This window comes from Gymnoscopelus microlampas (genome assembly GCF_963454915.1).
Source record: "Gymnoscopelus microlampas genome assembly, chromosome: 23".
Classification (NCBI taxonomy): domain Eukaryota; kingdom Metazoa; phylum Chordata; class Actinopteri; order Myctophiformes; family Myctophidae; genus Gymnoscopelus; species Gymnoscopelus microlampas.
The window spans coordinates 30,206,778-30,225,212 of NC_139960.1; the positions used below are offsets into that span (position 1 = coordinate 30,206,778).

Below are 18,435 nucleotides of genomic sequence, written 5' to 3' on the forward strand. Positions count from 1 at the left end.
AAGCTCGCAATGTGAGGCATTGTGAGATTGTAGATCTGCTAAATTTTCTAAAGATTTTCATACAATTTTATACATTTGAAAACGTGTGAAATGGGACATTCTGCATAATGAGTAGACTACTTTCTACTTTTTGTACTATAAGTATATTTTGATACCAATACTTTTGTACTTTTACACAAATACATTTTTAATTACAGACTGTTACTTGTAACAGAGTATTTCTACAATGCATTATACATACTTCTACTTAAGTAAAACAATGTAGTACTTTTTCCACCACTGCTTAAGGCAGGGGTCTTCAACAGGGGGTCCGGGACCCCTAGGGGGTCCTCAGAGTTACTACAGGGGGTCCGCCAAATCTTTGTGTGATTTGATTCTTCTTTTTACCATAACCACTTGAACCCTAGCATCCCTCTTCTGAGGAGAACTTTAGCCAAAAATAGCAGATCTACAAGCTCACGACGCCTCACGCTGCGAGGCGTTGTGGGCTTGTAGATCTGATTAGAGGTATAGGTGTAGAGGGAAAAAAGAGCAGACCAAGTAAACAAAAAAAGTATAATCTGGAACACGATTTTATACACTATAAAGGGGGTCCCTGCTTCATCTCACTCTCAGCTAGGGGGTCCTTGGCCTGAAAACGTTGAAGACCCATGGCTTAAGGGGAAAAAGGAAAGAAAAGAAAAAAGAAATCAGAGTAGCCCAGTCCCTCCAGCGCATGCTGTGTAATGACTGTGTGCATCTGGCGGGGTGCTGGTTCGCTGCTGGCTGCAGGAATCCGGATATGATGAAAATGTTTTAGTCCAACAAGTATCCTAAAAGACCACAGCAAACCACCTAGCGTTGCTGCACGCCCTAGAGAAATCCCAGGGATTATTTATTATGGTTACCAGCCTTCATCGACAACTGGAATAAACGGGATCTATTGTTGTTCTCGGCGCAGTAATCGTGGGGGAAAAAAAAGTTTTGTACACAACTTTTTCCCTGAGCTACTTTAAGGCAAAAGTTTTCCCGGGAAGAAGCGTTGTTTTACCGCGGGGCTGCTAGGATGGGTGATCAGAGCCAGAGCTGAAGCATGTTTGAAAGGTAAAGGCTGCTTTATAATAATAAACACACATGTTCTGATTTATTAGCATTGATCCTGACTTGTTGTCCGTCGTACGACGGCGCCGCTCGCCGAAATTAACGGATCTACACAAGCTGACGCGCAGTGGAAAGTAACAAAGTACATTTACTCAAGTGCTGTACTTAAGTAACATGTTGAGGTACTTTTACTTTACTGTGACTGTGAATGTTTCCCCCATTTTCTGTATTTGTACTTCAATCCACTACACAGCTCAGAGGCAAATATTGTGCTTTTTACTCAATTGTAAAAAGCACCTCAATTGTTTGACAACTTTAGTTACTTTGAAGATTTTTACAAAACATACATAACTTCAGCCCGCCCCTATTTAAACTTTGGCTTTTTGAAAATAGACGATAAATAAGTTCACAATGCGTCGCGATGCAACGCGCTACATACATTTTAGACATTTATAATAACTTGAAGAGAGAGTACTTTCTACTGTTGTTACTTTATGCACATTATTACCAATACTTTTGTACTTTTACTCAAGTACATTTTGAATCCCGGACTTGTTACAGAATACTTCTACACTGCAGTATTGATACTTTTACTTAAGTAAAACAATTGAGTACTTTTTCCACCACTGAACGGATCTACTTGTAAGCTGACGTACGCGTTGTCAGCTTGTGGATCAGTTATTTTTAGCTCTAATAAGTCGCATGATGAATTGATTGACCGCGATCAATCACTGCTGTTGTTCAACACGTTTATTTATGTAAAGCCAGACGGGGAAGGGAAAAAATCCACCAAGTTTTAACGACATACTGCAGATTGACGTCACTTTCTCCAACAACTCTCTCTCTCTCTCTCTCTCTCTCACACACACACACACACACACACACACACACACACACACACACACACTGCTTTAATATGGTGATCGACCGACCTGATCAGCACCCTTTTCGCGTTGCTTTACTTTTTGTGCGCCTTTTTGAGGTGTGATCAAGTCCAGTTCACTTTCACACAGCGCTGAAGGGAAGATTAAGGGAGGAACTTATTCAAGTCTCTTTGTGTGTGTGTGTGTGTGTGTGTGTGTGTGTGTGTGTGTGTGTGTGTGTGTGTGTGTGTGTGTGTGTGTGTGTGTGTGTGTGTGTTTGTGTGGCTGGGTATGTGTGTGTGTGGGGGTGGGTGACTTGACAAGACAGCTGTCTCATGTCCAAAGAGACGGTCCTACCTCCACCAGGGCAGCAGGACCCTAACCAGGAGGAGACAAACCCCCTTCTGTCCAACTCACAAGGTAAGTGCCAGCAGTGGTGGGAAAAGTATTCACATTTTTTACTTAAGTAAAAGTATCAACACTGCAATGTAGAAACACTCTGTTACAAGTGTACAGTACAACATTTATTTGAGTAAAAGTACAAAAGTATTGGTGTCAGATTCAGAATGTACTTAAAGTACCAAAAGTAGAAAGTAGTCATTATGCAGAATGTCCCATTTCACAAGTGTGTTTTTTAAAATCTTTTAAAAATAGCAGATCTACAAGCTCACAATGCTTCACACCGCATTGCATTGTGAGCTTGTATATTGGCTTTTTTTCAAATGGCTGAAATGTATATGGGGCTGAAGTGGTAAATGTTTTGTAATAATAATCCATATCTACAAAGTAACTAGTATTAACTAATGTTTTCAAATAAGTGTAGTGGAGTAAAAGTACAATATTTGCCTCTTGTGATGTAGTGGAGTGGAAGTAAAAGTACTGAAAACTGAAATACCCCGGTAAAGTGAAAATACCTTAAAATTGTACTTAAGTACAGTACTTGAGTAAATGTACTTAGTCACTTTACACTAATGAGTGCCAGCAGGGTCATCCCTATGTTCCCTGGGTTCTATGTTCCCCTCTTACCTTAGGGTTAGGGTTAGGGTCATAAGCAGGGAACATACTGTAGATACGCTCCCTTGCCAGGACAGTTCTCTGAACTGGGTTTTGAATTGGACATTACAGTACAGGCCTATTAAAATGTGAGCTCAGCTGATGATGATAATGCTTTGCTTTTGTTGCTGTTGATCATCATCATCAGTGTGAATCATGTCTCCCTGAGTGAGTTACTGTAGTTAGTGTACACTGTGTTCCTTTCAAACGACTTTTTCCCACGCCTGAGAATATACGGAAACATAGTTATAAACACTTAGATTTATGTTGCCTATGTGGCCAAGTAGTGTGGGTGGGCGGGCGGGCGGGGGTTTATGCGAATAGTATACACTGGATGAAATTATAAAGCAGTACGATTCGCATGTCAACATGAATACATTCATGAAGAGGAATAACAACAACCTTGTAAGGTCCTCCTTTGAAATTATTATTCCTTTAGCTTTAGTACACATATATCTACTGTGCTGTATATAGCGCCATTAGCCATGAATCATGATGTTTTCCTTCTCTCCCCCAATAAAGATTGAAGTAACCGACTATAACCATGGCCAATTATAGTTTTTAATTAACTTTCTAGTTGCCCGGTGCGATTATCACATGTAAAATAAGCTTGCGTTCCCTCCCCACGCCCCCTACTCACACCCCCCTTTTTTCATTTTTCTTCAAACAAGCAATGGACCATTCACCATACTATTTATACTGAGTATCATTACGGCACTGTCAAAAAATAGCAAAGTAGGACAAAGTAAGCAATCAGTGCGACTGGTGGATTGCGAATGGATTTTCACTGGACCTTCAAAAGGCGCTCTCAGTTAAGACTGGACCCCCCCTCCGCCTCTCTCTCTCCCCCCCTCTCTCTCTGGGGACTGTGGATGTACTGAGAATAGACCAATTTATTTCTAACTGTGATCACTAAATACCGCGATGCATCACACAGCACTGCTGCCACCGCCACCACTGGCGATGCTGCTATAGGCATCTGTGCATCGATCTCGGCCGTCACACCGGGGCTAAAGATTCACCATACATCAGCCCCGGGCTGAGATTGTGCCATATCTATCTCGAGCTAGTGAGGCCTGCGTGCTCCGTTCCAACTCCACCCGCCATCCATCATTGCTTACAAAACAAGAGCCCGTTGCAGCGTCGGAAACAAATGCATCAACACTCCCGGCTTTGGTGAACGCTGTTGTTAATGTTTTGCTGAATCATTGCTCACTGTATTTCCCTTTTTTTTTCTCTCTCTCCTGTGATCTTTGCAAGGGGAAGCAAGTATTAGACTAGAGCTCCAAACACAAGAGAAACTCAGCATACTGAAACCACAAGCAGGATCTGTGAGCAGGCGTCTGGCACTGAACCAGTGAATAAAGTCATTGTGGCTGCCTTATTTACTGAACAAAGCCGCATTGTGCAGTGAATCAAGAGCCAGTCAAGTTCTGGTGTCAAGATGTCCAAAAAACAAGGATTCGAATAGGAGAAGTGACTGAAGCTGTCTCTCTTGGGTTTTCTGTGCGCAGCTATCAGGGCCCATGGTTTCGTTGCGTACTTACTTTTTCCAGTTTAGATGAATGCTGCCTTTATGGCTGTAAAAAGCGCTTGGCAGGTAGAGCACGCCCGGGAGCAGAACGAGAGCAAATAAGATCCAGAAATCTGGCGCTTTTACCTGAACCGCCCCACCATGTTGTGCAACTATATTCGCCAAGGGCCTGTGTTTTATCTGGCAAAAAGAACATCCAAGCAGTGCACAGGCCTGCACCTCTCTGGCTTGTCTAGCCGCTGTCTCTGACATTATGTCCGCAGTGGAGGTTGACCCCGTGCTCAAGAGTTTACATCTGTTTTGGAAGAAGGGCTGTAATGCCCCTTAATTTAGAACAGTCACGTTTTTAATGGGATAACATTGAAATAAACAACTGCAGGAGTTTGTTTTTCCACTTTGCTTGTCCCCACTGTTACCCCATTGCTGTTGTCTCTGTCACGCACACACATAGGTCACCCTTCTCTGTCACTCTCTCTCCCTTATGCACCATAACATAACATAACATAACATAACATAACATAACATAACATAACATAACATAACATAACATAACATAACATAACATAACATAACATAACACCATTCATAAGCTAATGTCCAGACAATTTTGCTCCTTCACTCCGGTGTCTGTTCCTTTGATCCCAGATGCCCGTGACACTGACTCATCAGGAACTGAAACGCCACCCAAAACCACATCACCCAGGGACGCCGCCACTGGAGGACCGAGTCCTGTCACAGAGGGGACGCCTGGCCATTGTGAGCCTGTACGAAGTAAGTGTTAACGAGCTGGAACAAAGCCGTGGGTAGATGACAGGATGTCCTGTGTGTGTTATTTCAGTGACAACGACAGTGACCAGCTACACAGCACAAAGACTGACACATTCACCTTGTTTAGTGAGATGACAATATGCTTATGTACAAACTGTTGGAGCTGGGAGCTTAGCAACGTTTGTGTGCTTTCGTGACATTAAACAGGCCTCGCCCGTCCAGGTGTCACATTCTGACGGCGTCTGCAGAGCAGGGCATGTACTCTACGTTCCGAAGCGCCATCGGCAGTCCAACCAAAACATTAGGCTTGGCATTTTCCAAATAAAAGTATCAAGATAGCATTGGAGCCCTGTGGCATGGCTTGTGAGCACTAGCATGCAAGCTCTCTCATTCTAGCTTAATGACCAAGACTTGGCCGGGTCTCTGCGCACGGCTTCTCCGTCCAACCCTCAGCGCTGTGTTGTGGGAGGGAGGAAATCCTGTCGTGGTTTTGGCCTCTGACTCTCTGCAGACCACTGATTGCAGTTTAGCCACAGTGTTTTGTAGGCGATACCAAATATTTACCTATTGGAGCAGAGTACCCCTGCCTTGGCTGAAGGTGTTTTGATTCGCCATGTGGGGACAGGTGGTTACGCCAGTCTTGAGAAGCACTGCTTCTTTTGCACGATGCAGTCTTCTGCATGTGTTCCTCTTGTGTGAAACTCTATAACCGCCTCTAAAACTGAGGTACTTTGGCTATATATCAGATGCTATGGGAATGGTTCCTACTTCTTCTCACTGCTGTCCGCATCTGCATCTTGTCTTAATTTTTGTTCTCATGAAATTAATATGGGAAACTTAATTGCGTTGATGGGAAACTTCTCACTGTTTTGTATTCCAAGAGCATGGAAAAGTAGCTTGTTACACCCTATTTCCACAAGCCCCCTTGTAACTCTGAAATAATAGAAGCAACCTGCTCTGTCTGGAATGTTATAACATTCACCACCATCCGCACCAACACAACAAACGGCAGTCGCCTCCCGTCACGTCAAGCTCTGAGCTCGGACGCGTTGCTTTCTCGGTCACGGGCGCGGAACGCACACTGAAGCAATAATAACTGGAGCGGTGAGTTAGTTGAGTCTCGCTCCCCCTGTGTCTCGTTATGACTAGATGCACTGTGACTTGATGCTGAACATATAGATTGCAGGTCAGACAAGGTAGCAGCCTGGAAAAGTTTTGCGCTTTATTGTTGCCTAAGAGAGGTGTCAAGCGAGGCTAATAGCGGCTGATTGCTTCCATCCCTGTGACCGCGTTAGCTATAATCAGACTTGTGTTAGCGTTTGACACAACAGCTCTTTTTGTTTCTAGGTTGTTAACTTTTTCCAAGGCGCCTTTTTCCTGCCTCTTCTATTTATTCATTTATTTATTTATTTTCTTTCTTCTATTTTTTTGATCTTCTGCTTAATGACTTGCCAGAGGCTTGTTTACTGAAGCAGCGAGGAAAAGAGATTTGGTTGCAAAACGATGGGAAGAAAAGTGTTTCTATCAGGAGGTCTCACTAAGCGTGGCAGGTGTAGTGTGGAGCGTTGCACTCGTTGCGGGAGGCGTCGAGTTCTTTCATCTCGGGAGATAAGCCTGTGACAACACTTTTGCTTTGTACAGTAAGTGATGCCCCCCTTTCAAGACACGCAACGCTCACAGGCACATAATGGCTGGTAAGCGAAGCTCCCGCGAAGAGGATTGCGCTACCACTTGTTTGAGAAAATTGCAAGAACATGAACTGGGCTTTTCAGATAATACGTTTGTACACTTATGTCACATACCGGGTGTAGTATGTAACAAATGGGGAGTCCACACATCAGTAAAATGTAAAAAAGAAAAAGTAATTTGTTTAAACTTAGCTCAAACAAAAGGCAACTGCTCTTGTTTTTAAGGTTTTAGGTTAAGGTTTTAACAACTAGTTTTTCTTTGCCCCCCTTGCTTGTTTTTAAATAATTATTTTTAAGACCCTTCTTTTCTCGTTTTTTTGCAAATGTTTGTCTTCTGTACTGTAGCACTTTGAGGTTTGTTCAAATGTAAAGTGCAATTCAAATAATTTATTTTATTATTATTATTATTGCTCACTGGAGGAGAAGAGACAGTGTTAGTTTCCCCAGTCACCCCCAGGTGAGGCCCAGTGGCTGACGACCTACCTCAGTAACCCCACTCTGTCAATCACCTCCCCTGCTGGGAATGAGCCGGCCCCAGACAGGCAGAGTGGGGATGCCGTTGCGCTACAAACCTACAGTACAAGCTCACAACACGTGGGCTTGTAGTTTGGCTTTTTTCCGTTGTTCGTCGTACAATGACATACTGTATGTAGACTTATAGAGCTTAACCCATTAAGACCGGCGGGAACGCATCTGTGTCATTTTAGATTTCTTTGGCTATTAAAAAATAGCAGATATACAAGTTCATAATGCGGCACCGAGTGCTGCACTATGAGCTTGTAGATCTGCTATTTTAGAAAAAACTTTAATATTTGTGCAAATCTTTGAACATATATTTTTTAAAGCGAACATTTTTAACTCAAATTTTTGCTTTTGGGGATTCTACAAATGTCTTCTAAATCCTAACAGTTAAAAAAAAAAAGAACTTTTGTTGCTATATATGTTCTCAAACTTTTTTCAAGTCAAGCACCCCCAAAATGATATGTGTTTGTCCATGGATCTCCCCATCTCAAAATATTTTGTTCCAGGGACCCCCAGAAGCAAAGATTTGAGTTAAAAATGTATATATATATTAATCACAATCACATTTTTTTCTAAAAAGCAGATCTACTAGCTCATAGCGCAGCACTCGGTGCCCGCGCTATGAGCTTGTATATCTGCTATTTTTGAATAGCCCAAAGAAATTTGAAAAATTACACAGATGTGTTCCCGGTCCTAATGGATTAACCCATTTAGACCTGAGGCCGATTCTAAAAACGCCTTCTAAAACCTAACCTAAGATTTCTGAAAATGTTCAAATTCTTACAAAAAAAATGAATACAAAATTATGTTGCTATATGTATAGCAACAACTAATGAGACAGAGGTGGCTCCCGGATTCAAAGGTATAACAACGTATAGTTCGCAGCAGGTCTAAATGGGTTAACCCATTAAGACCTGGAACTGTGCCATTTTTAGATTTGAGCTAAAAAGCATTATTTTACACTTTGGGCTATTCAAAAATAGCAGATATACAAGCTCATAGCGCGGCACCGAGTGCCGCGCTACGAGCTTGTAGATCTGCTATTTTTGAAAAATCATGAAAATGTGTGCAAATCTTTGAATATATATATATATATTTAAAGCGAACATTTTTAACTCAAATTGTTGCTTCTGGGGGGGCCCTGGAACAAAAATATTTTGATGGGGGTCCGCGGCCAAATACATATAATTTTGGGGGTCCTTGACATGAAAAAGATTGAGCACCACTGATATAGAAACATACGTTTTTCAGAAAACTGTTGAGATTTAGGAGGCATGTAGAATTGGCTTCAGGTCTCGGTTAAGTGGTAAATGAAAGTTAGATGTAAACTTGGCGCTGAGGGCGGTGCCGTTGACTTTGTGTCATGAAGCAGGCGGTGTCTGTGTGGATTGGTGGGTTGCCGCTGACCATGTGGATTGCATTGCTGCTGGGGATAATTGAGAGGCTTCTTCACCGCAGAAACAGGAAATCAATAGGAGATCATCTGCCTGCCCACATCCTGCCCCCCTCCATCTGTTTTCCTTCCCTGCCGTCTGTTTCTACGGCTCGCGCCTTCTGCGATGTTTCTGCTTATTTCTGTCGGAACAAGTGGGAGGCCTTACACCGCAGGGGGTTTCAAAATTTTTTTGTGCCCAAGGCACACCCCAATGGGGTCAAAGTCAAAATCTTAAAGGAGAATTCCAGTCATTTTAGATGTTTTCTTTGATGTGTCGCTAATCACTCACCAACATACAAAGGGCCGTTGATTTTTTTCCAGAGAAGCCCCTGTTGTCCATTGTGGAGACCCCTTCCCCTGGCATGATGGAGTAATGTGTATAAATGAAAATCGCCTATTTTAGCACCTCCAAAGTTCGTTTTTTTCCCACTAATCCTCATTATGCAGTGTACTGACACTCAAACATGCACTAAATGTCCCTTATGAGCTGCCGTTCATGCAGAACGACATGGAGCTGGTTGCTTGTTTCTCTCACAGTATCTGGCAACACCGAGGACAAGCTTCACGTCGTTCTGCATGAACGGCAGCTCATAAGGGACATTCAGTGCATGTTTGAGTGTCAGTACACTGCAAAATGAGGATTAGTGGGAAAAAAACGAACTTTGGAGGTGCTAAAATAGGCGATTTTCATTTATACACATTACTCCATTATGCCAGGGGAAGGGGTCTCCCCAATGGACAACAGGGGCTTCTCTGGAAAAATTCAACGGCCCTTTGTATGTTGGTGAGTGATTAGCGACACATCAAAGAAAACATCTAAAATGACTGGAATTCTCCTTTAAGGCACACCTTTATTCATAGCGGGGATAACCGATCAACAAGGTCACGATCCGTCGCCATGCCACACATTGTGAGCTTGTAGATTGGCTATTTTTACATTTCTGCCTATCATGACATGCCCAAAATAGGAATGACAGGTTGAAAGTGGTTAAAATACAGTATATACTTTTAGGGTAGAATTTGCCTCTGTATTGGGAAATGAATATATATTTAAATATTATATATATATGTGTGTGGTTGTCAAAGACTTCTTTCGTGACACCGTTTGGGAACCATTTCCTTAGCGGGAGGCTGTATATGCTGTAGGAAACATACTGTTCTACTTAACCACAGAGCAATTTCTGTTTACATGAGGCAACACAATGTTGTTCGGGGAGTAATTAAACCATGCCTCCACCATGCAAAACCTCAAACAAAGCAGCACACAAAAAAACTGCTTACAGTGCGACCTACAAAGGGATCACTTCAAGGCATAAGCATGCTATTTAGAATTTCCCTCTGCCAGTTTAGCAGGTGGAACGTATGCACAGGTATTGAGAGCTCAGCCAGGACTCGTTTATGTTTTTTTTCTCCATGTCTGTAATGGTGGGGATGGCAATTAACCGACTGGAAATTTACCTGACGAAATGCTGGCGACGGCTGGCTGTGGCTGCTTGGGAGCTTTTGGCTTCGCTGCCGGTTGGCAGGTAACCAGACATCATTTGAGAGCTCCGGTCCATTCCTAAAAGCCCAGTTGGCTTGTAAAATAGTGAGAGGGGCTAGTTAAATTTGGGGATTAGCAAGCCACTGTGGTGGCCTGTTGACAGACAGCAAAAAAAGTTCCCTGCCCTAGCTTTACCTGTAAATTCAGTCCAAAACAAGTTACAGCTGCAATCCGTAAGTTTGTTAACCGAGATTTGAACCCATGTCTGTTTGCACGAGAGACCAAATTTCTGCTGCTCACCCGAGAGGCTGTCCTCTCTCGGCCAAGGGAGATATTGCGCTTATGAGCTTCAGGCAACACTACTTGTCAACCAGTAGGTACCCTACCTGACACCATGTACATCTCAAGTAAAGAGTAGAGAGACCATCTCCAACATCTGCAGATGTACTAGTCATATTATATTTCATCCATTAAAATAAGTTCTGGATTGCAGTTTTATTTTAAATGTCCTTTTTTTGTACTGAGATGAACTGAAGTTAAGGCAGACTATGGTTTGCTAATTAGCGACATTAGCTGGTATATTGTTTTCCTGGCGTGGAAACCTGCACACTTGTGGCTCTGTGTGTGGCACAAGATTGTGCTGCTGAACGACAGCATGGATGCAGTGTGATGTCGAGTTTTGAGATGCCATGTTCCCTTGCCACTGAGCTGTCAGCCACGTTGAGCCTGTCAACAATGACAAAAATGTTAGCTTCCTGCCAGGTCTCCTGGCTGTAAGGCCCTTGTCATGCTCACTCCTTGTCCCCAGTATCCTGAGGGAGGACAGAAAATCTCATGAGTGCTAAGAGACATTCCTCAAGAGACCTCCCCGGATTTCTCAAGGAGCCGCTATCGCCTGCATCCAGGGCCACAGGCTCTTCTGGGCCCCTGCCTAGGAAATAAATTGCCACGAGGCCACGTCAAATATATAGGGATTTTTTTTAATCGTCACATTATTCACTGGATTGTCAAAATTCCTCTTCTTTTTTTCTCCAAATGCGTTTCCTCAATTGTGGGTAAAGATGACCTTACTGGTGCTGAAGAACAAGTCCTCTCCCTTTTATCTGAGGGAAATTCTGTCATGTGAATGGAAGGTCAAATAACATGGCACTTGTCTTTGAAAAGGAAGACATTACGCTGGCCTTTGTCTGTGTCACTGATTGGAGTCTTTACCAGCAGGCCTTCAAGGTTATTACCTATACACTGTCAAATACATAGTGTTCCTTTGACTCAGAGGGTGTGCAAATGGAACCAAATGGACCCAAAGGGTCCTTTTGTACACCCTTAAATGAACACGGAGGACTTTGCTGTGTAGGTGCAGAAAATGACCTTTTTAGAAGTGAATGTGACACATAAAAAATCCACTAAAAGATGGATTGTTTAATAGATGACTATCATATAATTGCATGAATCTGGCAAAAAGATGCTGCAGCAATTAAAAATGATATCCGCAGCCATATAGTGTTATGATATTGCAGCTGATTTTAATTTTTGTTATATGGCTCTTAAGTGACATAAAACAAAGGGCAAATGTTTTATCCTCATCATCTTAATACCTTTTCTGCGCAATACAAATAGAATCCAACTTCCTGAACCGTCAGATACTCTCTCAGTAATATTCCGATGTCAGCATGCCGGCTCATTAACACTTTTATTTTGTATGTGAAATGAGCGGTGTGAGTTTTTTGTTATGCAAGATTCATATCTTTATCGTAATCCTCAGACCCCTGTCTTTACAGAAATAATGTGTCTGGGGCGTATTATAAACCAAGCTGCAATTTTCGAGTGATTACTTAGCGAGGGGTCAGGGAATCAAAAATGGTATAAATAGGGTGAAATGCTAGTGCAGGGGTTGATTAAAATGGTCATTGTAATTCTACCTCTGTTGTAATTATTTTCTCATTGTCTTGCTGCAGATAGATTTCATATGGGAAATTTCAAGCATGCTAATTAGCATATTTTACCCAAAGTGCCCGAGCCTATTCACTGACGGATATTTTATTTTTTCATGGTATGAAGAGAATCATAATACTTGTGTTGAATGATTAGATATGCTACGTCCCTCCATGTTTTGGGCTGAACTCTTTCAAGTGCTTCCAAGCATTCTGACACAGTGTAACACGGGCATGTTGATTGTGAGGGAAGACTGTGTTTTTCTCTTGATTACGACGCGAATTTGGATATTCAAAAGAGTCTGTCTATCTGTCCGGGGCCCCTAGACTACTCAGGATGCACTTGTTAACGCTGTACATATTCTGAACGGTCAAGTTATTCCACCTGTGCAAGCCTTTATGTTTTAGTTATTTTGTGGGAGATTTTTACGGGAATTATACTTTCTGTGAAATGACCCAAGTTCAAATTCAAGATGCTTTTTTCTTTCTTTCTTTTTTCGGCAGAGCATAACACATAGTACACTGGCTCTCAACTTGGGGTAATTTAGGGGGTTCCAGGGGGTCCCCGGCTAAATGATTCATAGTTGGGGACCAAATGGGCCCTTACAGATCTGTAACTCAGAGAGTGTACAGGTGGAACCAAATGGACCCTCTTGGTTCTCTCAAGAGTTAAATTAACATTGAGGATTTTACAGTGTAGATTTGAGTACCCAGAGATAAAAATGTTAACAAATGGAGGTCCTTGAAATTAAAACAGTTGAAATAAGCAAGATACATATACACACAAGACTCATGAACTCAAGGGCAGCATGCTTGTTATGAAATGTAATGCCTGTGAAGTCATGTTCTTATCTAACTGGGGTGCATAGAACAGGTCAGGCGAGTAGCTGTGAGCACCAGCAGCAGCATGTTATTGTTTTCATTTCTGTATGAGATCAACTCTCATCTGTCATCTAGAATTCATTCTTTGTCTTGGTTCCTGTCCAAGTCTTGAATTGCATGGCGTGGAGTACCTCTGGCACAGAGAGAAACGCAACTTTCAGCAAAACAATCCTGATTTCTGCAATATTTGATCGAGATCTTCTTGCCGCACTACTGTCTTGAGAGAGAGAGAGAAAAAAAAAATCAGCCACTTCAAATGACAGCAGCACAAGGGTGGGATTACTTGGCCCCTAACAGGGTTTTGGCTCCAACATTAAGGTTAAAACCCTTTTCTATTACTGAGATCTCTTCTGATGTTGGACCCCCCTCCTCCCACCCCTCCAACCCTCCCATGATCCTCTTTGGCCCCTTCGTGTTTGCAGGTTCAGTGACTCTTCGCTAGGTCATTCTGTCAGGGACCCTCCCTGATCGCTGAGGGGTGACCAAGGCGGCGGGCGAACTGGCTCCCATCCAAATGCGTGCGCGCGCACACACACACACACACACACACACACACACACACACACACACACACACACACACACACACACACACACACACACACACACACACACACACACACACACACACACACACACACACACACACACACACACACACACACGCACACACACGCAGGCTGCACACATCCGACTCATAGCTGATGCCCTGGCTAGTGAGATCGACACCACACACACACACACACACACACACACACACACACACACACACACACACACACACACACACACACACACACACACACACACACACACACGCCCTCATCCCCCCCCTCTCCTCGCAGACTGGGAGCTTCAGAAAAATCGATACGGCCGTCTCCCCGTTTAAAAAGCCACTCAGAGAGAGCAGACGAGCGGCCCCCCTGTCCCTTAGCTTGATCTCCCCGGCTTAGAGGCCTTGATTGGCACCCCGAAGATGCGAGGCGCTGACCCACAGCTGTCCCATTAGCAGAGGGTTAATGCAGAGATTGATACTGAGCAAATAAAGGAACTGGGTCCGGGGCGGTGGTTTTTGATAGACTGTCCCAACACCCCCCCCCCCCACACACACTCACACTCCACTCCCCCTCACCCCTTGTCTTCACGGACCCACACAGACTGCTGTCAGCCAAGTGGAGCTGTGGTTTCTAGGAGAACATCGGTGCTTGTTTTTCATCTCTCTGTATCAAGCTAGAAGGGATCGGGTCAGTGGAACATAGGTCAGTCTTGTGCATTTTAAAGGTTTCAGATGGTTCTGGAATTTTCTTTGGACTTGTACTGTGTTAACCTTGGACTTGCACTGTGTTAAATGCGTTTAGTTACTCAGAGAGTTTACAAATGTAACCAAATGGACCGATACGGGCCCATTTAGTTTAAGAGAGTTTTGTAAACTCTCTGGAGTTAAATGTACACTCAGGATTTTACTGTGTGAGGTGTGGCTATTTTGTGTGTGTTTGCATAATTTATTTTCAGCATTCAAGAAGAGTACCATTCTTTGTTTTAGTTCCTCTGCATTGTATCAACAATAAGAAAAGAAAGGTGAATAAATAGCCTAGTACAGTATATATACATAATATGTATGTCCTGGTGTGCATCTGTGTACATCTGCTAACTCAGCCCGCGCATACAGCCTGCTGTTTGCATTTCAAACAAGACCGTCGTCCCTTCCTGTGGAACTTCTACTTGGAGGAAAAGGGAGATTTTGAAATCGGCGGAATCTGTGAGTCACCAATGTAACTGAAAATACACCCATTCCCTTCTTCCCGCCCTCCCCTCTCTCTCTCTCCCTCCCTCTCCCTTCCTCGCCCTCCCTCGTTCCTCCTCTCGCCTTCCTTTTTTGCTCCTCCCTCGTTGCCGGGTTTTTGTTTGGAGTTGTCGGTGAGGAGGAGAGGGTGGAGCAGATCTTTTTTCATTCTGGCTCCCTGACAGCTCCCAAAGGCCTGCTGTGAGTCACGTCATAGCTGACGGTTGTAGAGCGATGTGGTAGCTCCTCCACCGCATGTAAAAAAGCCCCTGAATCTATGCAGGCTTTTTAAAGACGCCGCAGCTGCGATTTCGGCTTTTTTACGGCATTCCTCTCACAGATAGAGGAAGAGAGATAGAGAGAGGGAGTGAGAAAAAAAAACAAAAGGTTTGTTGACACTCATTGCTGAAACAGTGTCAGAGAGCCAGAGAGAGAGACAGCAGCCGAGTTGTTTGAAAGTCCTTGACCTGTGGCCAACGCCACTTTAGCGACACTCAAATTAGCAGCAAGCTAAATTCCACACAACGATGAGGGGGACAGACTTCAAATGGCAGAGGGACAGATGGGGTAGAGGTGGAGCACAGTAAAATCCATAGTGTTAATTTAACCCAAAGAGATGTAACCACACATGTAACCAAATGGACCGTTCACAGGTCCATTTGCACTCTCTGGGACTGGGATGTGAATGGATGAATTAACACTGTGAATTTTACGAGTATGCCCCCCACACATACATACACATTATACACACACTTGGCATGATTAGTTTAAGAGAAAATGGCAGGTCATTGGAGGCTTTAAGATAGCAGTCTGATGTGGGAAAAATGATCGTTTTTGGAAATTGGGATTTCCAAAAACCTGATGAAACCTCAAGTCTGCCACAACTAAAACCCCCACCCTTCCCCTGCAAGTACCCCCCCCCCCCCCCCACACACACACACACACACACACACACACACAACCACCCCCCCCCCCCCCACACACACACACACACACACAACCACCACACACAGGACCACTGAAAGGTTCAGGTTGTCACGTCAAGCTCTTGTCTTTCGACTCGTCCTCTATGCCATAACATGTAATTAATCAGAACAAGGTCCGAGGGGGCTATCCCCCCCTCGACGCAATCAACGACAACATTGACAAAAAAAATTAAATGAGTAAATCACTGACGCCTCCCTTTGCTTGTCACATGGAAGGATGGTGCAGGTGTGTGTGTGTGTGTGTGGGTGGGGGAGTAGTTTGAAATGATGTTAAACATTATCATCAAGTGTCAGTTCCCTTTAAGCTGGAAGGAAGTCTTAAGTCCACATTTGAATTGTTGTCGCAGAGAGAGAGAGATAAAAAAGTAAAATTGGTTGCAATGGAAACTGAAACATACTGTATGAATATGGGGTCTTCAACGTTTTTACGAGAGAGATGTATATATTGTATGAATTGTTTTGCAGATTAAAATGACATTTTTTCATAGATTTCATAGATAGCTTCATAGACTTGTGTAGGGTTGTGTTGAATTCATGTTAATCTGTATTTTCAGACAGTTAACCACTTAAACCCTCAATACTTAGAAAACCTGTACTTGGTCTGCTCGTCCCCCCCCTACACCAAACCTCTTTGCCGAACAACGCCTTGCGCTGCGCTGTTGTTTCGGCTGATGTTCCACTAAGAAAAGGGATGCTAGGGTTCAAGTGGTTATTGTAAAAAAAGAAAAGAAAGGTTCCCGTCACACAAAGATTTGGTGGCCCCCCTGTAGTAACTCTGAGGACCCCATAGGGGTCCCGGACGCCCTGCTGAAGACACCTGATATAAACTACAACGTAAAATGGACCCTCTTGGGTGCATTGTTTTTACACTTGAATGAATGCTCAGAATGTGTTGAATTAATGCTCAGAATTGTCACATATTGACCACTTAAACGCTACAGTATATACTTTGTTGACCGGGGTCCCCCAAGGGTTAATACTCGGTCCTCTTCTTCTTTCACTTCTTTTCTCTTTGTCAAAAATAGGCGCCCAATTCGACAGAAAAATTATAATAAAGTATATTATATATATATACGTGTATATTGTATATTATCAATATGATAATATCGTCTCCAATATCAAGGTGTTTGGTCAAAATGATTCTCAGTGGCACCTGATGGGATGCTCGTGGCGAAGGGATGGAGGAGAAAATGAGATGCGAGCAAGAGACGCGATATGTGTCCCGCTGAAATGAGATGCTGCACGAGATGATCTGCGAGGGGCAAAGACGTGGACGGCTAATAGAGTTAAGAGCTCTGTCACAGAGCGTGTCACTGCTGCTGATAGGGTGTCACACACACACACACACACACACACACACACACACACACACACACACACACACACAGAGATGGTGTGTCAGTAATGCTGATAGGGTCCTGATATCGGAGCAGGTAATTTGGCTTGTCCTCAACAGCCCCATCATCATCACCACCATCATTGTCTGCCTTGGATAAATTTGTGTGTGTGTGTGTGTGTGTGACTTTGACATGGCCACGCTACATATGGCAGCGTCAATCCCTCCCCCGGCCCTCACTTCTGTTGGAACAGGCGACATCCTGCTAACATGCATCAGGTGGTTGTCCACCCTGTATAAACCTTGCACATTGAGACAGATAAAGCCGCTGTCAGGGCAGAGAGAGATCAGTTCATCGGGGCACGTATGAAAGGCGAGCTTGGCTGTATTTGATTGCGTGGGTCTGGAGGCACGTGACATGGGTTTTGTAAACAAAGACTCATTCATTTTCCTCCACGGTGCCAGAGCTCCAACGACCACAAATGGCCGTGTTCGCACTTGCAGGTGGGAAGGCGGTGGAGGTCTTTGTCACTGCGCGAGTGACTCCAGCCGGTTGCTCGGGGTGCCTGGAAGGGACAGTGTGTTCCTCCACACGCTCTATGCCCATGAAACTTATGTCTACACCAGCCGCGTAGCGTGGAATCTAATGTTGACCGGGCCAGGATCTGTATCTGTTTTGCTCTGCAGAAACAACAAAACAAAACAAACCATATTAACTAAACGTGTTAACCACTTGAATCCTGGCGTCACTATCCCGGGGCGAACATATGGTGAAAATAGCTGATCTACAAGCTCCCAATATGTCTTCTATCGCTTTTAGATATATTTTTCAGCGAAGATACTTAGTGCAAAGTGAAAACAGGAGGGAGCCTAGTTTAGAGCCCTGGGGGACTCAGCTGGTCAACAGCAATAGGCTTTAATCAGCCAGTGACAGGATCTGCATTTCTGTGCCTTATTTTGAAGTGTGTTTTGGTCTTGTGTTTCCTGTCTTCCATTGTAGTTGTTACTTGTCTTGTCTCTCCACCTTCTGATTATTGTTCATTTGTGTCACCTGTGTCACCGGTTTCTTCCACCCAATCCCTGTGTTTATTG

The 18,435-nt window shown here is 43.7% G+C and overlaps 1 protein-coding gene across 2 annotated transcripts in view; it reads left to right on the forward strand.

Annotated features, from left to right (window-relative positions):
- The first annotated feature begins 761 nt into the window (after window positions 1–761).
- Window positions 762–18,435, forward strand: part of mdfic (MyoD family inhibitor domain containing) — a 35,772-nt gene continuing 18,098 nt past the window's right edge. The window contains exons 1-3 of one of the 2 annotated variants that reach the window (XM_084050232.1): window positions 762–1,083; window positions 2,268–2,363; window positions 5,176–5,301. In XM_084050232.1, coding sequence (XP_083906358.1) covers window positions 2,279–2,363; window positions 5,176–5,301 — 211 coding nt within the window. In that variant the 5' untranslated portion in view covers window positions 762–1,083; window positions 2,268–2,278. The remainder of the gene's footprint in view (window positions 1,084–2,267; window positions 2,364–5,175; window positions 5,302–18,435) is intronic. The other variant, XM_084050231.1, reaches the window with a different exon arrangement.